This window comes from Pristiophorus japonicus, chromosome 30 (assembly GCF_044704955.1).
Source record: "Pristiophorus japonicus isolate sPriJap1 chromosome 30, sPriJap1.hap1, whole genome shotgun sequence".
NCBI classification, from domain to species: Eukaryota; Metazoa; Chordata; class Chondrichthyes; family Pristiophoridae; genus Pristiophorus; species Pristiophorus japonicus.
Window position 1 is genome coordinate 11,035,790 of NC_092006.1, and position 23,535 is coordinate 11,059,324.

At 53.9% G+C, this 23,535-nt stretch overlaps 1 protein-coding gene across 1 annotated transcript; it reads right to left on the reverse strand.

Moving 5' to 3' along the window:
- Nucleotides 1-285: 285 nt before the first annotated feature.
- LOC139240115 (RNA-binding protein MEX3B-like) lies at nt 286-23,162 on the reverse strand. The gene is made up of 2 exons (XM_070868491.1): nt 22,155-23,162; nt 286-1,907 (listed from the first exon to the last, which is right to left on the reverse strand). Exons 1-2 carry the CDS (start codon nt 22,576-22,578, stop codon nt 640-642), a joined length of 1,692 nt encoding a protein of 563 aa, XP_070724592.1. The 5' UTR covers nt 22,579-23,162; the 3' UTR covers nt 286-639.
- Between the last annotated feature and the right edge of the window lie 373 nt (nt 23,163-23,535).

Consider the following 23,535-nt stretch of genomic DNA (forward strand, 5'->3'; position numbering starts at 1 on the left):
CCGCCATTCGCTGGTCCGGGGGGGGGGGGGGGGGGGGAAGAGGGGGAAACATGTCCGAGCTCTCGCTGGATGGACCTGCACCCACCCCCCACCCCAGTCTCTGCCCCTCCCCGACAACCATCCTTCTTTGCTTACGAGCCGACCGAACTCCCCCCCCGCCCGGGTGTTAAAAGTCTTTGCTCGCTATGAGTCTCCCGCTTCTATTCGAACCCCCCCCCTCCTCCCCCACCCCTCACCCCCCCTCCCCCTCCCCCTCCCCCTCCTCCCCACCCCCTCCCCCCCCTCGCGAGCGCACATACATCCACTTCCAGGTCCTTGGCCGCACCAGGGGGTTGGTGGGGGAGTGCCCCTCCGTCCCCCACCCCGCCCAAGAGGTGACGACGAGATGCGAGAGTTGCCGGGATCGGAGTTGCGGTATAATTGTTCAGGGAGGAGGGAGGGGAACGGGGAAGGGGTGGGGGGGGGGAGGGGGAAAGTGAGTGAGGGCCCGCTACTGATTTCACACCAGCCTCCCTCGGACTGATTTTTTTTTTTTTTTTGCTCCCTCGAGCGATCGGGGGGAGGGGAAAGAGTTCTACGGAAGTAAAAACAACAAAAAAAAACAACAAAGAAAAAAGTTCCACCGGGCGGAGAACAGGATCAGGAAAATATTCGGATGGCTTGGGTGACGGTGGTGAGACAGGCGGGGCAGTGCGGGTTGTTGTGCTGGCAGATCCGGTTGGCACACTCCATGCAGAAGAGATTGTGGCCGCACGGCACCAGGGCGGCGGTGACCTCGCTCTCGAAGCAGACCTGGCACTCGCGGGCGCCAGCGTGGCGCGGGGCGGCGACGCTGCCCGCCGGCGAGGCCCGGCCGCTGGGCGGGGGCCCCGCCACCCCCCCCACTCCCCCGGCCACCCCCCGGGGGTTGGCCTGCTGCAGCGGGTCGCTGTGCACCCGGCGGGCGATGGCGTGGATCGCCGGGGGAGCAGCTGCCGCTGCCACCGCCACCACGCCCGCGTCCGGCAGGGTGGGCGAGAGGTGGGCGATGGGCGGGATGACTCCCCCTCCTCCTCCCCCACCCCCCCCTCCTCCTCCTCCTCCCCCTCCTCCGCTGGAGCGGCGTTGCTGGGCAACGGCAGCCGGCCCGGCCAGCTCCTGGTGAGTCCACAGGTGGCTCGGGGGCTCCAAGCCCGGCATCTCCCGCCCGTCGGCACCGTAGGCGGAGTAGGGCTCGGCGTAGACCACACCGTTGCTGAAGGGGCCGGCGTGGTGGTGGTGGTGGTGGTGGTGATGGTGCGAGGGCTCCGCCATCTTGACGTTGCCGTAGAAGTAGTCCGTGGCCGTCGCCGGGCCGTTGCTGCGGAAACTGGAGAGGGGCTTGCGGCCGGTGGCCAGAGCTGACTTGCTCCAGAGCTTGTGGTGCCGGCCCTGGAACGCGGCATCCAGCCCGTTGCAGTGGAAGTCATTCTCGTCGTTGAGGTCCACAATGCCACCGGTGCGCATGGCGATGTGCGCCTCGATCTCCTCGCGGGCCCGGTCCACGTTGGCCGGCATGCCGGTCACCTCGAACACCGGCTCCTTGTCGCGGCTGGGCGTGACGATGTAGGTGTGGGTCTGCTGCTGGATGCGCTTGATGGTGGCCCCCTTGGGCCCCACCACCAGCCCCACCACCCGGTAAGGCACCCGCACCTGGATGGTGGTCTGGCCCGGCAGGTTAGGGGGCACCGGGGCAGCCCCGTTGGCCGCCCCGTCCTTGTTGCGCGAGGCCCGGATCAACGAGAAGTGCTCGGCCGCGGAGATGATCTCCCGCCGGGCCATGGCCACGTCCTCTCGCCGGCCCGTCACCACGAACACCGGCTCCTCCCCGCGTACCGGGGTCTTGATGTAGGTGTTGGTCTTGGCCCGCAGGGCCTTAATCTTGCATCCTGCAAACACACACACACACACACACAAAAGGAGAGAGAGGTTAAGGTGGGCTACACGGCCGTCCTGCGCCTTCAAAACTGCAACTTGTATTTATATAGCGCCTTTAACGTCCCAAGGAGTGTTACAAGACAAAAAAATTTATTTGACACCGAGCTACATGAGGAGATATTGGGGCAGGTGACCAAAAGCTGGGTCAAAGAGATCGGTTTTAAGCAGCGTCTTGAAGGAGGAGAGGTAGAGAGGTTTGGGGGGGAGTTCCAGAGCGTGTTGTCGTGTGCGTACGTACGTGTACGTGTCGTGTGCGTACGTGTGTGTGTACGTGTACGTACGTGTGCATATAGCTCCTTTAGAACAAAAGAAATAGGAGCAGTAGGCCATACAGCCCCTCGAGTCTGCTCCGCCATTCAATACGATCATGGCTGATCTGATCTTGGCCTCAACTCCACTTCCCCGCCCGCTCCCCATAACCCTTCACTCCCTTATTGTTCAAAAATCTGTCTATCTCCACCTTAAATATATTCCATCACCCAGTCTCCACAGCTCTCTGGGGCAGAGAATTCCACAGATTCACCACTTTCAGCAAAGAAATTCCTCCTCATCTCCATTTTAAATGGGCGACCCCTTATTCTGAAACTATGTGCCCCCTAGCTCTAGATTCCCCCACGAGGGGAAACATCCTCTCTGCATCTCCCCTGTCCAGCCCCCTCAGAATCTTTAATGTAGTGAAATGTCCCAAAGTACTTCACAGGAGTATAGTGAGGGTTTTTTGACATTGGGGAGGGCTAATTAGGCGAGGGAATACACATTAAATAGTAGGACACAGAAGTGCAGGTCCACAGATCCCTGAAGGTAGCAGGCCAGGTGGATAAGGTGGTTAAGAAGGCATACGGAATACTTGCCTTTATTAGCCGAGGCATAGAATACAAGAGCAGCAGGTTATGCTCGAACTGTATAAAACACTGGTTAGGCCACAGCTGGAGTATTGCGTGCAGTTCTGGTCACCACATTACAGGAAAGATGTGATTGCACTGGAGAGGGTACAGAGGAGATTTACCAGGATGTTGCACTGGAGAGGGTACAGAGGAGATTTACCAGGATGTTGCACTGGAGAGGGTACAGAGGAGATTTACCAGGATGTTGCACTGGAGAGGGTACAGAGGAGATTTACCAGGATGTTGCACTAGAGAGGGTGCAGAGGAGATTTACCAGGATGTTACCTGGACTGGAGAATTTCAGCGATGAGGAAAGATTGGATAGGCTGGGGTTGTTTTCTTTGGAACAGAGGCTGAGGGGAGACCTGATTGAGGTGTATAAAATTTTGAGGGGCCTGGATAGAGTGGATAGGACAGACCTATTTCCCTTAGCAGAGGGGTCAACAACCAGGGGGCATAGATTTAAAGTAATTAGTAGGAGGTTAGAGGGGATTTGAGGGGAAATTTCTTCACCCAGAATTAGGTTTAGAAAGGGAGTTCCAGAGCTCGGGGCCCAGGCAGCTGAAGGCACGGCCACCGATGGTGGAGCGATTATAATCAGGGATGCTCAGGAGGGCAGAGTTAGAGGAGCGCAGAGATCTCCGGGGGGGGTGGAGGAGATTATGGAGATAGGGAGGGACGAGGGCCATGGATGGATTTGAAAATAAGGATGAAAATTTTGAAATCGAGGCGTTGCTTAACTGGAAGCCAATGTAGGTCAGCGAGCACAGTGGGTGATGGGTGAGCGGGACTCGGTGCGAGTTAGGACACGGGGGCAGCGAGCACAGGGGGTGATGGGTGAGCGGGACTCGGTGCGAGTTAGGACACGGGGGCAGCGAGCACAGGGGGTGATGGGTGAGCGGGACTCGGTGCGAGTTAGGACACGGGGCAGTGAGCACAGGGGGTGATGGGTGAGCGGGACTCGGTGCGAGTTAGGACACGGGGCAGTGAGCACAGGGGGTGATGGGTGAGCGGGACTCGGTGCGAGTTAGGACACGGGGGCAGCCGAGTTTTGGATCACCTCTAGTTTGCGTCGGGTAGAATGTGGGAGGCCGGCCAGGAGTGCGTTGGAATAGTCAAGTCTGGAGGTAACAGAGGCACGGATGAGGGTTTCAGCAGCGGATGAGCTGAGGCAGGGGCGGAGACGGGCGATGTTACGGAGGTGGAAATGGGCGGGTTTAGTTATGCCGTGGATATGTGGTCGGAAGCTCATTTCAGGGTCAGGTATGACACCGAGGTTGTGGACAGTCGGGTTCAGCCTCAGACAGGAGTTGGGGAGGGGGATGGAGTCGGGGGCTGGGGGAACGGAGTTTGCGGCGGGGACTGAAAACAATGGCTTCGGTCTTCCCAATATTCAATGGGAGAACATTTCTGCTCATCCAGAACTGGATGTGGGACAAGCGGTCTGACAGTTTATAGATGGTGGAGGGGTCGGGAGAAGTGGGGGTGAGGTAGAGCTGGGGGTCGTCAGCGTACATGTGGAAACTGACGCTGTTGTACATGTGGAACCACCAATTTCATCCAGTCTCCATCCTCTGGATTATTTGGCCTGACTTCTGAAGTGCAGTGACTGTCGTAGGAAACGCGGCAGCCAATTTGCGCACAGCAAGCTCCCACACACAGCAATGTGATAATGACCCAGATCATCGGTTTTAGTGACGTTGATTGAGGGATAAATATTGGCCCCAGGAACCGGAGAAAATAGTCCCGTAGGATCTGAGAGCAGTCGGCGCCTCGGTTTAACGTCTCATCCAACAGTGCAGCGCTCCCGCAGTACTGCCCCTCCAACAGTGCAGCGCTCCCTCAGTACTGCCCCTCCAACAGTGCAGCGCTCCCCTCAGTACTGCCCCTCCGACAGTGCGTGCTCCCTCAGTACTGCCCCTCCGACAGTGCAGCACTCCCTCAGTACTGCCCCTCCGACAGTACGGTGCTCCCTCAGTACTGCCCCTCCGACAGTGCAGCGCTCCCTCAGTACTGCCCCCCTCCGACAGTGCGTGCTCCCTCAGTACTGCCCCTCCGACAGTGCGGTGCTCCCTCAGTACTGCCCCTCCAACAGTGCAGCGCTCCCCTCAGTACTGCCCATCCGACAGTGCAGCACTCCCTCAGTACTGCCCCTCCGACAGTGCGTGCTCCCTCAGTACTGCCCCTCCGACAGTGCAGCTCTCCCTCAGTACTGCCCCCCTCCGACAGTGCGTGCTCCCTCAGTACTGCCCCTCCGACAGTGCGGTGCTCCCTCAGTACTGCCCCTCCAACATTATGGCGCTCCCTCAGTACGGCTCCTCAGTACTGCACTGGGAGTGTCAGCCTTGATTTTTGTGCTCAAATTCCTGGAGTGGGACTCGAAATACAACCATGGTCCATTGGGATTCTGTCCAATATGTGAATGGGAAGGGGTTTGGGTCCATTGGGACTGTGTACAGTGGGAGTGAATGGGAAGGGGTTTGGGTCCATTGGGATTGTGTACAATGGGAGTGAATGGGAAGGGGTTTGTCCATTGGGATTGTGTACAATGGAAGAGAATGAGAAGGGGGTTGGGTCCATTGGGATTGTGTACAGTGGGAGTGAATGGGAAGGGGTTTGGGTCCATTGGGATTGTGTACAATGGGAGTGAATGGGAAGGGGGTTGGGTTCATTGGGATTCTGTACAGTGGGAGTGAATGGGAAGGGGTTTGTCCATTGGGATTGTGTACAGTGGGAGTGAATGGGAAGGGGTTTGGGTCCATTGGGATTGTGTACAATGGGAGAGAATGGGAAGGGGGTTGGGTCCTTTGGGATTCTGTACAGTGGGAGTGAGTGTGGCGTGCCTTCTGCAGTGGAATCCCCTGCGAACACTCACTGTGTGAGTGGGATAACAGAGCAACTCCCCGACACCAGCAAAGGGAGTCAATACCTCCAAGGGGGGACAGGGGAGGGAGAAAAACACTAACTGGGTCACTATCGTAGCGTCTCACGGCACAGGAGGATCCCATTGGGCCCACGGAGCCCGTGCTGTGCCGGCTCTGTGACAGAGCGATCCAATCAGTCCCACTCCCCCCTGCTCTTTCCCCACAGCCCGGCACATTTCCCCCCTTCCAGTATTTACCCAATTCTCCCGTTTGAAAGTCCCGATTGAATCTGCTCCCACCGCCCTTTCAGGCAGCGCGTTCCCGATCACAACAACTCGCTGCGTCAAAACACATTCTCCCCATCTCCCCCTCTGGTTCCATCGCCGATTATCGTCAATCTGTGTCCCTCTGGTTACCCACCCTCCTGCCCCTGGGAACAGTCTCTCCTGATTTACTCCTCAAAACCCCTCGTGATAGTGAACCCCTCGATTAAATCTCCCCCTTAACCTTCTCTGCTCCGAGGAGAACAACCCCAGCTTCTCCAGTCTCTCCCCGTCACTGAAGGCCCTCATCCCCCGGGACCATTCTGGTCAATCTCCTCCCCACCCTCCCCCAGGGCCTTCACATCCTCCTTAAAGTACGGGGCCCAGAATTGGCCACAACACTCCAGCTGGGGCCTAACCAGAGATTTATAAAGGTTTAGCCTAACCTTTTATGTACTCTCTGCCTCGATCAATAAAGCCAAGAATCCCATATACTTAACAGTCTTTTCAACCTGCCCTGCCACCTTCAAAAATCTGTGCGATTTCTAGAGTACTGCGTGCAGTTTTGGTTTCCATATTTACGAAAGGATATACTTGCTTTGGAGGCAGTTCAGAGAAGGTTCACTCGGTTGATTCCGGGGATGAGGGGGTTGACTTATGAGGAAAGGTTGAGGAGGTTGGGCCTCTACTCATTGGAGTTCAGAAGAATGAGAGGTGATCTTATGGAAACGTATCAGATTATGAGGGGGGCTCGACAAGGTGGATGCAGAGAGGATGTTTCCACTGATGGGGGAGACTAGAACTAGGGGGCATGGTCTTAGAATAAGGGGCCGCCCATTTAAAACTGAGATGAGGAGAAATTTCTTCTCTCAGAGGGTTGTAAATCTGTGGAATTCGCTGCCTCAGAGAGCTGTGGAAGCCGGGACATTGAATAAATTTAAGCAGAAATAGACAGTTTCTTAAACGTTAAGGGGTTATGGGGAGCGGGTAGGGAAGTGGAGCTGAGTCCATGATCAGATCAGCCATGATCTTATTGAATGGCGGAGCAGGCTCGAGGGGCCGAATGGCCGACTCCTGCTCCTATTTCTTATATTCTTACATGCACATACACCCGCCAGGTGTCTCTGTTCCTGCACCTCCGTTAAAATTATACCATTTAGTTCATCTTGCCTCTCCTCGTTTTTCCTGTCAAAATGCACCACTTCACATTTCTCTGTGTTAAACTTCATCTGCCACATGTCGTCCCATTTCACCAGTCTGCCCGTGGCCCACTTCACCAGTCTGCCCGTGGCCCACTTCACCAGTCTGCCCGTGGCCCACTTCACCAGTCTGCCCGTGGCCCACTTCACCAGTCTGCCCGTGGCCCACTTCACCAGTTTGTCTGTGTCCTCCGAAGTCTATCTCTATCCTTCTCACTACTTACTACGTTTGCAAGTTTCATATCAGCAAACTTTGAAATTGTGTAACCAAGTCTAGGTCACTAATATATATCAAAAAGAGAGCAGTGATCCAAAGACTGACCCCTGGGGAACACCACTGTATACCTCCCTCAGTCTGAAAAACCGTTCACCACTACTCTCTGCCAATCCCATATCCTTGCCGCCATTTCCCCCTTAACCCCACGGGCTTTAACTTGCGAACAAGTCTATCATGTAGCACTTTGTCAAATGCCTTTTTGAAAGTCCATATACATTACATCGACCGCACTGCCCTCATCCACCCTCTCCGTTACTTCACCAAAGTACTCGATCAAGTTCGTCAAAAACGATTTTCTTTTAACAAATCCGTGCTGACTAACATTATATTTTTCCAAATGCTAATTAATTTTCTGACGGATTATTGTCTCAAGAATTTTCCCACCACCGACGTCCTGCTGGCTGGTCTGTAGTTGATGGGTTTGTCCCTCCCCCTTTTACTGAACAAAGGTGTAACATTAGCAACCCTCCAGTCCTCTGGTACCACCCCCCCGTGTCGAAGGAGGACTACAAGAGAACATAAGAAATAGGAGCAGGAGTCGGCCATTCAGCCCCTCGAGCCTGCTCCGCCATTCAATACGATCATGGCTGATCTGATCATGGACTCAGCTCTACTTCCCCGCCCGCTCCCCATAACCCCTTATCGCTCAAAAATCTATCTCCGCCTTAAATATATTCAATGACCCAGCCTCCACAGCTCTCTGGGGCAGAGAATTCCACAGATTCACAACCCTCAAAGAAATTTCTCCTCATCTCAGTTTTAAATGGGCGGCCCCTTATTCTGAGACTAGTTTTAGTTTTAGTTTCCCCTATGAGTGGAAACATCCTCTCTGCATCCACCTTGTCGAGCCCCCTCATTATCTTATATGTTTTGATAAGATCACCTCTCATTCTTCTGAACTCCACTGAGTGCAGGCCCAACCCGCTCATCTCCAGAATCAACCGAGTGAACCTTCTCTGAACAGCCTCCAGTGCAAATATTGGAAGATTGTGGCCAAAGCCTCTGCGATTTCCACTCTTACTTCCCTCAGTAACCAAGGATGCAGCCTGTCCGGACCGGGTGACTTTGCTACTTTGGAGTGTTGCCAACCTTTTGAAGTACCTTCTCTATATCGATTGTGCCTGACCCTCTGGGCATGATCATTACTGTGACAATTCATAACAATCCCATCCACCTGACCTTCGACCCCCACCCCGCCCCGCTAGATCAGACAGGTTTGCCCTTCAAACTCCAAGCTTGGTGGACATGTGCGCCCATCCCCCACTACTCAATATAACGGCCATTCATTCCATTTCCCATGGCTGTGACCAATCGGACAACTGCAAACACCAATTGTTGGGAAACATAGAAAATAGGTGCAGGAGTAGGCCATTCGGCCCTTCTAGCCTGCACCGCCATTCAATGAGTTCATGGCTGAACATTCAACTTCAGTACCCCATTCCTGCTTTCTCGCCATACCCCTTGATCCCCCTAGTAGTAAGGACCTCATCTAACTCCTTTTTGAATATATTTAGTGAATTGGCCTCAACAACTTTCTGTGGTAGAGAATTCCACAGGTTCACCACTCTCTGGGTGAAGAAGTTCCTCCGCATCTCGGTCCTAAATGGCTTACCCCTTATCCTTAGACTGTGACCTCTGGTTCTGGACTTCCCCAACATTGGGAACATTCTTCCTGCATCTAACCTGTCTAACCCCGTCAGAATTTTAAATGTTTCTATGAGGTCCCCGCTCATTCTTCTGAACTCCAGTGAATACAAGCCCAGTTGATCCAGTCTTTCTTGATAGGTCAGTCCCGCCATCCCGGGAATCAGTCTGGTGAACCTTCGCTGCACTCCCTCAATAGCAAGAATGTCCTTCCTCAGGTTAGGAGACCAAAACTGTACACAATACTCCAGGTGTGGCCTCACCAATGCCCTGTACAACTGTAGCAACACCTCCCTGCCCCTGTACTCAAATCCCCTTGCTATGAAGGCCAACATGCCATTTGCTTTCTTAACCGCCTGCTGCACCTGCATGCCAACCTTCAATGACTGATGTACCATGACACCCAGGTCTCGTTGCACCTTCCCTTTTCCTAATCTGTCACCATTCAGATAATAGTCTGTCTCTCTGTTTTTACCACCAAAGTGGATAACCTCACATTTATCCACATTATACTTCATCTGCCATGCATTTGCCCACTCACCTAACCTATCCAAGTCGCTCTGCAGCCTCACAGCATCCTCCTCACAGAATGTCACCAAGACTTGTCGTTCATTTAGGTCAACATTGCGCAGATAACAACATAGCATAAGAATTAGGAGCAGGAGTCGGCCATTCGGCCCCTCGAGCCTGCTCTGCCATTCAGTGAGATCATGGCTGATCTTCGACCTCAACTCCACTTTCCCGCCCGATCCCACATCCCTTGGTTACCTCAACATCCAGAAATCTATGGATCTCAGCCTTGAATATATTCAACGACTGAGCCTCCACAGCCCTCTGGGGCAGAGAATCCCAAAGATTCACCACCCTCTGAGTGAAGAAATTCCTCCTCATCTCAGTCCTCAATGGCCGACCCCTAATCCTGAGACTGTGACCCCTGGAGGTTCTAGACTTTCCAGCCCGGGGGAAACACCCTCCCTGCATCTACCCTGTCAATCCCCCTTGTAAATTTCAATGAGGTCATCTCTCATTCTTCTAATCTCCAGAGTATAGGTTTAATCTACTCAATCTCTCATAAGACAATCCTCCCCAACCCCAATCCCAGGAATCAATCGAGTGAACCATCAGTGCACCGCCTCCAAGGCAAGTATATTCTTCCTTAGATAAGGAGACCAGAACTGTGCTCAGTACTCCAGGTGTGGTCTCACCAAGGCCCTGTACAGTTGTAGCAAGACCTCCTGACTCCTGTACTCCAAACCCCTTGCAATAAAGGCCATTTGCCTTCCTAATTGCTTGCTGTACCTGCATGCAAACTCGACATTTCTTGTACAAAGACCCCTCAATCTGTCTGCAGAGTGAATAGACAATTGCTGTGACTGGGGTTAATGTGTCCATACAATAAGGTCACACAACAATTCACACTTCATTCAACACACTTCACTGTTGTGCAATACACGTGTAAGGCTTCAAATTCATCCCCTCGCCTGTACAGACCTGTACCCACCAGTACTGTACCCCAGTGTTATACAGTGACAGACCTGTACCCACCAGTACTGTACCCCAGTGTTATAGTGACAGACCTGTACCCACCAGTACTGTACCCCAGTGTTGTACAGTTCACGGTGCTCTCTCCACAAGGGTGGAATCAGAATTGTACTGATGTGTGTCAAGACAGTTCATGTCATTATTTCAACACTTTCCTGAAATCCCGGTGTGAATTGAATGAAGTGCTCAGTCACATTCCCTCTCAATGCCCTGTTCCTGTTAACCATTGGGACTGAGTCCTTTGACTTTCCAAGGCCCTCCCGAGGGAGTGATAATTACTTGGGAATCACATACACCCAGAATGCCGGTCGTCTTCACTTTCATTCTGTTTGTCTGCGGAGGTCGCTCTCTATGTTGTGCCAATATCCAATAAGAGCACTCAGGTACAGGTGTCACATAGACACCTGTGTATTTCCATCCTCGTCTTCAAATCCTTCCCGGGACTCGCCCCTCCCTATCTCTGTAATCTCCTCCAGCCCCTACACCTCTCCCTATCTCTAACCTCCTCCAGCCCCTACACCCCTCCCTATCTCTAACCTCCTCCAGCCCCTACACCTCTCCCTATCTCTAACCTCCTCCAGCCCCAACACCTCTCCCTATCTCTAACCTCCTCCAGCCCCTACACCTCTCCCTATCTCTAACCTCCTCCAGCCCCTACACCCCTCCCTATCTCTAATCTCCTCCAGCCCCTACACCTCTCCCTATCTCTAACCTCCTCCAGCCCCTACACCTCTCCCTATCTCTAACCTCCTTCAGCCCCTACACCTCTCCCTATCTCTAACCTCCTCCAGCTCCACAACCCTCCGAGATCCCTGCACTCCTCCAATTCCGGCCTCTTGCACATCCCGCTTTAATCGCTCCACTATTGGCGGACAGCTGCCTGGGCCCCAAGCTCTGGAATTCCTGCCCTAAACCGCCCCATCTGTGGAAACATCCTCTCTGCTTCCACCTTGTCAAGCCCCCTCATAATCTTACACATTTCGATTAGATCACCTCTCATTCTTCTGAACTCCAATGAGTAGAGGCCCAACCTGCTCAACCTTTCCTCATAACTCATCCCCGGAATCAACCGAGTGAACCTTCTCTGAACTGCCTCCAAAGCAAGTATATCCTTTCGTAAATGTGGAAACCAAAAATAGATGGACCGTGGCTTTTTATCATTTAGTGATTCCCATCTGATCTGGATTCCAGCAGACTTCCACCAAGAACAGCAACTCACCTGTACTAGCCCACAGCAGGACCCAACGACAACACTACCCCTCCAGAGGTGCCAGAGTAATGCTCTTAAAAAGGGATTGAACTGGTTGGCAACTGAACAGGACAATCAAGCTCAAAACTATCGATCAGCACCACCACGAGACATTCACTCATTCCAGTCTAGCCTTCAGAAGTAACCTTTAAGCAAATACAGTGCCACATTATCTAACCCATGCTGCATCTGCCCTGGGAGTGTTTGATGGGACAGTGTACAGGGAGCTTTACTCTGTATCTAACCCCGTGCTGTACCTGCCCTGGGAGTGTGAGATGGGACAGTGTAGAGGGAGCTTTACTCTGTATCTAACCCCCTGTACCTGCCCTGGGAGTGTTTGATGGGATAGTGTAGAAGGAGCTTTACTTTGTAACTAACACCGTGCTGTAACATAGAAAACAGGTGCAGGAGCAGGCCATTCGGCCCCTCGAGCCTGCACCACCATTCAATAAGATCATGGCTGATCATTCACTTCAGTACCCCTTTCCTGCTTTCTCTCCATACCCCTTGATCCCTTTAGCCGTAAGGGCCATATCTAACTCCCTCTTGAATATATCCAATGAACTGGCATCAACGACTCTCTGCTGCAAGGAATTCCACAGGTTAACAACTCTCTGAGTGAAGAAGTTTCTCCTCATCTCAGTCCTAAATGTCCTAAACCTCTTATCCTTAGACTGTGTCCCATGGTTCTAGACTTCCCCAACTTCGGGAACATTCTTCCCACATCTAACCTGTCCCGTCCCGTCAGAATCTTGTACGTTTCTATGAGATCCCGTCTCATCCTTCTAAACGCCAGTGAATACAAGCCCAGTCTCTCCTCATATGTCAGTCCAGCCATCCCAGGAATCAGTCTGGTGAACCTTCGCTGCACTCCCTCAACAGCAAGAACGTCCTTCCTCAGATTAGGAGACCAAAACTGAACACAATATTCCAGGTGAGGCCTCACCAAGGTCCTATACAACTGCAGTAAGACCTCCCTGCTCCTATACTCAAATCCTCTCGCTATGAAGGCCAACATACCATTTGCCTTCTTAACCGCCTGCTGTACCTGCATGCCAACTTTCAATGACTGATGTACCATGACACCCAGGTCTCGTTGCACCTCCTCTTTTCCTAATTTACCGCCATTCAGATAATATTCTGCCTTCGTGTTTTTGCCCCCAAAGTGGATAACCTCACATTTATCCACATTATACTGCATCTGCCATGCATTTGCCCACTCACCTAACCTGTCCAAGTCACCCTGCAGCCTCTTAGCGTCCTCCTCACAGCTCACACCGCCACCCAGCTTAGTGTCATCTGCAAACTTGGAGATATTACACTCAATTCCTTCATCTAAATCATTAATGTATATTGTAAATAGCTGGGGTCCCAGCAATGAGCCCCGCGGCACTCCACTAGTCACTGCCTGCCATTCTGAAAAGGACCCGTTTATCCCGACTCTCTGCTTCCTGTCTGCCAACCAGTTCTCTATCCACGTCAGTACATTACCCCCAATACCATGTGCTTTAATTTTGCACACCAATCTCTTGTGTGGGACCTTGTCAAAAGCCTTTTGAAAGTCCAAATACACCACATCCACTGATTCTCCCTTGTCCACTCTACTAGTTACATCCTCAAAAAATTCTAGAAGGTTTGTCAAGCATGATTTCCTTTTCATAAATCCATGCTGACTTGGACCGATCCAGTCACTGCTTTCCAAATGCGCTGCTATTTCATCTTTAATAATTGATTCCAACATTTACCCCACTACTGATGTCAGGCTAACCGGTCTATAATTACCTGTTTTCTCTCTTCCTCCTTTTTAAAAAAGTGGTGTTACATTAGCTACCCTCCAGTCCATAGGAACTGATCCAGAGTCGGATAGACTGTTGGAAAATGATCACCAATGCATCCACTATTTCTAGGGCAACTTCCTTAAATACTCTGGGATGCAGCCTATCAGGCCCTGGGGATTTATCGGCCTTCAATCCGATCAATTTCCCTAACACAATTTCCCGACTAATAAGGATTTCCTTCAGTTCCTCCTTCTCACTAGACCCTCGATACCCTCGTATTTCCGGAAAGTTATTTGTGTCTTCCTTCGTGAAGACAGAACCAAAGTATTTGTTCAATTGGTCTGCCATTTCTTTGTTCCCCGTTATAAAGTCACGTGAATCTGACTACAAGGGATCTACCCCGGAAGTGTTTGATGGGACAGTGTAGAAGGAACTTTACTCTGTATCTAACCCCCTGTACCTGCCCTGGGAGTGTTTAATGGGACAATGTAGAGGGAGCTTTACTCTGTATCTAACCCCCTATACCTGCCCTGGGAGTGTTTAATGGGACAGTGTTAGATGGAGCTTTACTCTGTATCTAACCCCCTATATCTGCCCTGGGAGTGTTTGACGGGACAGTGTTAGATCTGATCATAGGGAAACAGTGAACTCCCTAATGTAAAACAATCGGCATGGATATAAAACTGGAAAGGGCATGGGGAGGAATTTTGGTCTGAAAGCTATGGTCAGTTAAAAATCTCAGGATTTGGAGCAAAGTGTACAGATAAGATTCCTGTTGGTTCTGTGCACTCCAGGAATGTTGCTTCAGATGGGAGGGCGAGGCAGATATTTGTGTTTAATTTCCCCCCATCCACCCTATAAATGCGAAGTCTGCAAGAACAACTGAGACCAGCACCGGCCAGTCCACAGTGTGAGCCAACATCTCCCTCGGTCCAGGGAGCAAACACTCTTCATAAGAACATAAGAAATAGGAGCAGGAGTCGGCCATTCGGCCCCTCGAGCCTGCTCCGCCATTCAATACGATCATGGCTGATCTGATCTTGGACTCAGCTCCACTTCCCCGCCCGCTCCCCATAAACCCTTATCGGTTAAGAAACTGTCTATTCAATGTCATCAGACCACACCTGGAGTACTGCGTACAGTTTTGGTCTCCGTATTTAAGGAAGGATATACTTGCTTTGGAGGCTGTTCAGAGAAGGTTCACTCGGTTGATTCTGGAGATGAGGAGGTTGACTTATGAGGAAAGATTGAGTAGGTTGGGCCTCTACTCATTGGAATTCAGAAGAATGAGAGGTGATCTTATCGAAACATAATGAGGGGGCTTGACAAGGTGGATGCAGAGAGGATGTTTCCCCTCGTGGGGGAAACTAAAACTAGGGGGCGTAGTCTCAGAATAAGGGGCCACCCATTTAAAATGGAAATGAGGGGGAATTTTTTCTCTCGGAGGGTTGTAAATCTGTGGAATTCTCTGCCCCAGAGAGCTGTGGAGGCTGGGACATTGAATATATTTAAGGCAGGGATAGACAGATTTTTGAACGATAAGGGAGTCGAGGGTTATGGGGAGCAGGCCAGGAAGTGGAGCTGAGTCCATGATCAGATCAGGCATGATCTTATTAAATGGCGGAGCAGGATCGAGGGGCCGAATGGCCAACTCCTGCTCCTATTTCTTATGTTCTTAGCTGACCAAGACAACTCGTTAACCTCCAATCCCAAACACATCTCCCATCTTGGGGGGGATTCGGAGGGAAACAAAAGATCTCTCCTTCCCTCATGCTCCCAAATCCCCCCACCTCATTGTAAAAAGCGAGCAACAAATAATTTGGAGGGCTAATGGAACGTTGGCCTTTTATCTCGAGGGGGCTGGAATACAGAGGGGAGGAAGGGATGCTTCAGCTGTACAGAGCCCTGGTCAGACCCCATGGGGAGTAACTGGGTCCAGTTCTGGGCCCCAGCCCTCAGGGAGGATATATCTGCCTCGGAGGGGGGGAGCGGGGCAGATTCCCCAGAATGATACCCGGGGGCTGAAAGGGTTAAATCCCGAGGGCAGACCGCACAGACTGGGCTTGTGTTCCCTCGAGTGTAGAAGATTGAGGGACGATCTGATCGAGGTGTTTACATAGAAACATAGAAAATAGGTGCAGGAGTAGGCCATTCGGCCCTTCGAGCCTGAACCACCATTCAATATGATCATGGCTGATCATTCCCTCAGTACCCCTTTCCTGCTTTCTCTCCATACCCCTTGATCCCTTTAGCCGTAAGGGCCACATCTAACTCCCTTTTGAATATATCCAACGAACTGGCCTCAACAACTTTCTGTGGTAGAGAATTCCACAGGTTCACAATTCTCTGAGTGAAGAAGTTTCTCCTCATCTCGGTCCGAAATGGCCTACCCCTTATCCTTAGACTGTGACCCCTGGTTCTGGACTTCCCCAATATCAGGAACATTCTTCCTGCACCTAACCTGTCCAGTCCTGTCAGAATTTTATATGTTTCTATGAGATCCCCTCTCATTCTTCCAAATTCCAGTGAATGTAAGTCTAGTCGATCCAGTCCAGTCTTTCTTCATATATCAGTCCTGCCATCCTGGGAGTCAGTCTGGTGAACCTTCGCTGTACTCCCTCAATAGCAAGAATGTCCTTCCTCAGATTGGGAGACCAAAACTGTACACAATATTCCAGGTGTGGCCTCACCAAGGCCCTGTACAACTGCAGTAAGACCTCCCTGCTTCAATACTCAAATCCCCTAGCTATGAAGGCCAACATGCCATGTGCCTTCTTCACCGCCTGCTGTACCTGCATGCCAACTTTCAATGACTGATGTACCATGACACCCAGGTCTCGTTGCACCTCCCCTTTTCATAATCTGTCACCATTCAGATAATATCCTGCCTTCCTGTTTTTGCACCAAAGTGGATAACCTCACATTTATCCACATTATACTGCATCGGCCATGCATTTGCCCACTCACCTAACCTGTCCAAGTCACCCTGCAGCCTCTTAGTGTCCTCCTCACAGCTCACACCGCCATCCAGCTTAGTGTCATCTGCAAACTTGGAGATATTACACTCAATTCCTTCGTCTAAATCATTAATGTATACTGTAAATAGCTGGGGTCCCAGCACTGAACCTTGCGGTACCCCACTAGTCACTGCCTGCCATTCTGAAAAGGACCCGTTGAGATGATTGTCTCCACCCGATCGAATCCTTCAGAGAGAGAAACTGTTTCCTCTGGTGGGGGGAGCCCAGAACAAGGGGGGCCTCACCATAAAATCAGAGCAAGGCCGTTCAGGGGGTGATGTCAGGGAGCACTTCTTCACACAAAGGGCCGTGGGAATCTGGAACTCTCTTCCCCAAAAAGCTGTCGAGGCCGGGGGTCAATTGGAGCTCTCAAAATGAGATAGATAGATTTTTGTTAGATAAGGGTATTAAGGAGATGTGCAACCCAGATTGGGTAGTTGGAGCGAAGATTCAGATCATCAATGATCTTATTGAATGGCGGAGCAGGCTCGAGGGGCTGAATGGCCACCTCCTGTTCCTAATGTAACAGGCTCGAGGGGCTGAATGGCCACCTCCTGTTCCTAATGTAACAGGCTCGAGGGGCTGAATGGCCACCTCCTGTTCCTAATGTAACAGGCTCGAGGGGCTGAATGGCCACCTCCTGTTCCTAATGTAACAGGCTCGAGGGGCTGAATGGCCACCTCCTGTTCCTAATGTAACAGGCTCGAGGGGCTGAATGGCCCCCTCCTGTTCCTGTGTAACATGCTCGAGGGGCTGAATGGCCTCCTCCTGTTCCTGTATAACAGGCTCGAGGGGCTGAATGGCCTCCTCCTGTTCCTGTGTAACAGGATCGAGGGGCTGAATGGCCTCCTCCTGTTCCTAATGTAACAGGCTCGAGGGGCTGAATGGCCTCCTCCTGTTCCTGTGTAACAGGCTCGAGGGACTGAATGGCCTCCTCCTGTTCCTGTGTAACAGGCTCGAGGGGCTGAATGGCCTCCTCCTGTTCCTGTGTAACAGGCTCGAGGGGCTGAATGGCCTCCTTCTGTTCCTGTGTAACAGGCTCGAGGGGCTGAATGGCCTCCTCCTATTCCTGTGTAAAAGGCTCGAGGGGCTGAATGGCCTCCTCCTGTGTTCCACTCCTGAAGGTGCTGATTCGGGAGGTGGGGGGGAATGGATTCCTCAGGCACCGGTTACCTTAAGATACCTCGATGAAGTGGTCACTGTCCAGGCATTGGGTTTCTGCATCGCAGCCAATTCACGACCTTCACACAAGGTTTACACGCCCTTCCCCAGGCCTCAGGAGCTGAACGGGGGAAATAAGAGCAGGAAGCGGCCATTGGGCCCCTCGAGCCTGTTCCGCCATTCAATGAGATGGCGCATGATCTGAGCAGGGTTCCGAGGGATCTTGCAATCCCGAGCCCAGGTGCACAGAGAGTGCCCATTCGGTTCACCACACGGTGGAAGATCGGACACAACATACAGCACTCTGTCATTGAGTTTCGGTAGATGGAAGAGTCAGGCTGGTCCACACCAATCCAAAATAAAGCGCTTGCATTTCTACCTCACGTTCACCAATCAGGATGTCCCAGTGAAGAACTTCTGAAGTGTGGTCACCTCGGTTTAACGTCTGATCTGAAAGACAGCATCTCCGACAGTGCGGCGCTCCCTCAGTACTGCCCCTCCGACAGTGCGGCGCTCCCTCAGTACTGCCCCTCCGACAGTGCGGCGCTCCCTCAGTACTGTCCCTCCGACAGTGCGGCGCTCCCTCAGTACTGTCCCTCCGACAGTGCGGCGCTCCCTCAGTACTGTCCCTCCGACAGTGCGGGGCGCCCTCAGCACTGCCCCTCCGACAGTGCAGCGCTCCCTCAGTACTGCCCCTCCGACAGTGCGGCGCTCCCTCAGTACTGTCCCTCCGACAGTGCGGCGCTCCCTCAGCACTGCCCCTCCGACAGTGCGGCGCTCCCTCAGCACTGCCCCTCCGACAGTGCGGCGCTCCCTCAGTACTGCCCCTCCGACAGTGCGGCGCTCCCTCAGCACTGCCCCTCCGACAGTGCGGCGCTCCCTCAGCACTGCCCCTCCGACAGTGCGGCGCTCCCTCAATAGTTGGAGTGTCGGCCTGGATTATGTGCTGAAGTCCCTGGAGTGGGGCTCGATCCCAGGACCTCCTGACTCAGAGACGAGAGAGGGGGGAGATGAGCTCCCCACTGAGCCACGCTTGAAGTTCGTGCGTTCGTGCCCCGCTCCGGGAATGGAGCCCATAAACTGGCCTGGCACTCCATGATGTGCTGAGGGAGCGCTGCACTGTCAGAGGCAGCACCTTGACATTTATATCACAAGTGTAACGGGGGAAAAATGTCCCAAGCCGCTTCACAAAGGCTAAATCAATTTGTATTTCTTGGGATTTTTGTTTCAGACTTAACCCCTTGCGATCCTCGCAAAATCGAAAGAGATGGTAGGCATGAATTTAAAGCACAGTTTCTCAGTCCGATACAGAGCAGATCGCAGTCAACAATTAAGCATTCTATGGACTCCCATACTCCATCCCTCCTCAACTCAATCGAAGCCACTCCAGCTGAATACTGGGAAGACCGAAGTCATTGTCTTCAGATCCCCGGCACAAACTCCATTCCCCAGCCACCGACTCATCCCTCTCCCTGGCCACTGTCCGAGGCTGAACCAGACTGTTCACCCTGTTTGACCCCATCACATTACCTCCAGACTATCCCAACGCTCTCCTGGCTGGCCTCCCATCTTCCACCCTCTCTAAACTTCAGCTCATCCCAAACTCCCCCTGCCCCAGTGTCCTAACTTGCACCGAGTCCCGCTCACCCATCACCCCCTGTGCTCGCTGCCACGTGTCCTAACTTGCACCCAGTCCCGCTCACCCATCACCCCCTGTGCTCGCTGCCCCCGTGTCCTAACTTGCACCGAGTCCCGCTCACCCATCACCCCGTGCTCACTGCCCCGTGTCCTAACTCGCACCGAGTCCCGCTCACCCATCACCCCCTGTGCTCACTGCCCCCGTGTCCTAACTCGCACCCAGTCCCGCTCACCCATCACCCCCTGTGCTCGCTGCCCCGTGTCCTAACTCGCACCGAGTCCCACTCACCCATCACCCCGTGCTCACTGCCCCGTGTCCTAACTCGCACCGAGTCCCGCTCACCCATCACCCCCTGTGCTCGCTGACCTACATTGGCTCCTGGTTAAGCAACACCTCGATTTCAAAATTCTCATCCTCGGGTTCAAATCCCTCCTTCCCCCACCCCCCCCCCCCCACCACCTCTGTAACCTCCTCCAGCCCCTACACCCCTCCCTATCTCTGTAACCTCCTCCAGCCCCTACACCCCTCCCTATCTCTGTAACCTCCTCCAGCCCTCACACCCCTCCCTATCTCTGTAACCTCCTTCAGCCCCTACACCCCTCCCTATCTCTGTAACCTCCTCCAGCCCCTACACCCCTCCCTATCTCTGTAACCTCCTCCAGCCCCTACACCCCTCCCTATCTCTGTAACCTCCTTCAGTCCCTACACCCCTCCCTATCTCTGTAACCTCCTTCAGTCCCTACACCCCTCCCTATCTGTTACCTCCTCCAGCCCCTACACCCCTCCGAGATCTCTGCGCTCCTCCAATTCTGGCCTCTTGACCATCCCCGATTTCCATCGCTCCACCATCGGTGGCCGTGCCTTCAGCTGCCTGGGCCCCAAGCTCTGGAACTCCCTCCCTAAACCTCTCCGCCTCTCTCTCCTCCTTTAAGAAGCTCCTTAAAACCGACCTCTATGACCAAGCCCTGTCTTAATATCTCATGTAGTTCGGTGTCAAATTTTGCTTGATAATCACTCCTGTGAAGGGCCCTGGGGACGTTTTACTACTTTGAGAGGCCAACTGTTTTGGTTCGGTCAATACAAGACACCACCCCCCCCCCCCTCTCTCTCTCTCCCTCTGTAACTCCATGACGGTGGGAATCAAGCAGTATCAGCTGTGGCTCAGTGGGCAGCACTCTCGCCTCGGAGTCAGAAGGTTGTGGGTTCGAGTCCCACTCCAGGGACTTGAGCACATAATCCAGGCCGACACTCCCAGTGCAGTGCTGAGGGAGCGCCGCACTGTCGGAAGGGCAGTACTGAGAGAGCCCCGCACTGTCGGAGGGGCGATACTGAGGGAGCGCCGCACTGTCGGAAGGGCAGTACTGAGGGAGCGCCGCACTGTCGGAGGGGCAGTACTGAGGGAGCGCCGCACTGTCGGAGGGGCAGTACTGAGGGAGCGCCGCACTGTCGGAGGGGCAGTACTGAGGGAGCGCCGCACTGTCGGAAGGGCAGTACTGAGGGAGCCCCGCACTGTCGGAGGGGCAGTACTGAGGGAGCGCCGCACTGTCGGAGGGGCAGTACTGAGGGAGCGCCGCACTGTCGGAGGGGCAGTACTGAGGGAGCGCCGCACTGTCGGAGGGGCAGTACTGAGGGAGCGCCGCACTGTCGGAGGGGCAGTACTGAGGGAGCGCCGCACTGTCGGAGGGGCAGTACTGAGGGAGCGCCACACTGTCGGAGGGGCGGTACTGAGGGAGCACCGCACTGTCGGAGGGGCAGTACTGAGGGAGCGCCGCACTGTCGGAGGTGCCGACTTTCGGACGAGACGTTAAACCGAGGCCCCATCTGCCCTCACAGGCGGACGCAAGAGATCCCACGGCTACTGTTTCGAAGAAGAGTTCTCCCCGGTGTCCAGGGCCCAATAGCTATCCCTCGACCAACATCACAATAAAAAACAAGATGATGTGGGTCATTATCACATTGCTGTACGTGGGAGCTTGCTGTGCACAAATTGGCTGCCGCATTCCACCTCAAAAATGACTTCATCGGCTGCGAAGCGCTCCAAGACGTCCGGTGATCGTGAAAGGCGCTATATAAATGCAAGTCTTTCTTTAAGACAAGCCACTACCCTCCCTCCAGGTAACTCCAGCGGCCGGCAAACAATTCAACAGAAGCAATACACACATTCTACAACTATTTTCGTTGCACCTGTAAATCAAATGCCCCCTTATTAAAAGGGGCAAATTGGAACCATAGAAAATAGGAGCAGTAGTAGGCCATTCGGCCCTTCGAATCTGCACCGCCATTCCATTAGTTGGCAAACTTTAATACAAGTGCCCCCTGATTAAAGTGGGGGGGCGGGGTGGGGGGCACTAAAACCGACCCATTTTGGCAGGAAATTTAATTCAAACCCAAAAATGTGGTTGCCCGGGGGCTGATGGTGCACTCCGGTCCCTCCGGCGGCGCCCAGCTCTCGTGGAAGGCCGCGAGCGTACCGGTGGACACCGTGTGCTCCATCTCCAGGGACACCCCGGCTCGGATGTAACCGCGGGAGAGAGGGCAGGCAGTCGGGGCTGAACGGCCGGCCGATGGCCACCTTGGCTCTCCCCCTCCACACCAGGCGCCCAAAGATCAGGGGCGCGATCACGTTCGACAACCGCGCGCGACCCGGAGAGGGTGGCCCCATATCGTGTGGTCCAGCTCACCTTGCCGTCCCACGATTTCAGCCACGTGTTCGGAGCTGGGCACCGGCACACACTCGGTGGTGTTGCAGCTCTTCTTTTTGGACTCAGTGCCCTCATACAGGGCGGCCAGGTACGTGTCCCGGTGGTGGTGGTGGTGCTGGTGGTGGTGGTGCTGGTGGTGGTTGCTGTTGTTGTTGTTGTTGACGTTCTCCTGATCCTCCTCCTCCTCCTCCAGCAGCTCGCCGCCCTCCTGCTCCTCACCCAGCCCCAGCATGGACAACTGGTCCAGGGCGATCTGCAGCGCCCGCTGCTCCTCTTCCAGCATGCGCCCCATGCCCAGGCCCATCTCCATCTCCATCTCCACCTCCAGCTCCAAGGGCCCGCTGCGGCCCAGTTCCACGCTCCCGTTCCCGCTCCTCTCCATCAACAGCTCGGAGCTAGGCATGGCTCAACGCTCCCTCGCTTTCCCCCTCTTCCCTTGGCCTTTTCTTTTGGGGGGAGGGAGGGGAGGGGAGGGGAGGGGGGGGAGGGGGTGAAGGGCTGGGCGGATTGTCCCCTCCACCCCCTCTTGCTCCAGACTTCCCCGTGGAGGAGGAGGATGATGAAGGGTGGGGAGAAAACCCCCAACACCCACCCACCCCAAAAGAAAGGGGAGGGAAGGGAGGTTGGGGGGGGGGGGGGGGGAGGTTGGGGGGGGTAGAAAAGAGAGAGGGGGAAAGAGACCCCAAGGGTGAGAAGGGAAGGAGGAGATGAGGGGAGGAAGAGGAGAAGGAAAGAGAGAGAAGAGGAAAAGGAAGACGAGGGGAGGAAAAGAGGAAAAGGCAAACCAACTTCAAAAAGGGAGGGAGAGGGGAACAAGAAGGAAAGAGCAAGGGCCCTTCAGTAGGAGAGGGGGAAGGAGAGAAGGAGGGAGAGGGAGGCCCTAGCAGGGGAGAGGGGGAAGGAAAAAGGAGAGAGTCAAAAACCCCAGCAAGAGGGAGGGAAGGAGAAAGGAAAGAGAAGGGAGCCGTAACAGGCGAGGGGGAAGGAGGGAGATGGGGGGAAGGAGGGAGATGGGGGGAAGGAGGGAGATGGAGGGAAGGAGGGAGATGGGGGGGTGGGGGAAGGAGGGAGATGGGGGGGTGGGGGAAGGAGGGAGATGGGGGGGTGGGGGAAGGAGGGAGATGGGGGGGTGGGGGAAGGAGGGAGATGGGGGGGTGGGGGAAGGAGGGAGATGGGGGGGTGGGGGAAGGAGGAGAGCGGTGGATGGAGGGAAGGAGAGAGAAGTGGGGAGAGGGGGAGGAGGGCGGTGGATGGAAGGAAGGAGCGAGGAGGGGGCGAGGAGAGCGATGGAGGGAAGGAGAAAGGAGGGGGAAGAGGAGAGCAGGGGCAGTGTGTGGAGGAGAGGAGGACAATGGATGGA

Coding starts and splice junctions, on each gene's coding strand:
- LOC139240115 (XM_070868491.1), bottom strand. CDS start 22,578: ATGCCTAGCTCCGAGCTGTTGATGGAGAGGAGCGGGAACGGGAGCGTG. Junction 1,908..22,154: donor TGAAATCGTGGGACGGCAAG/GTGAGCTGGACC, acceptor GTGTGTTTGCAG/GATGCAAGATTAAGGCCCTG.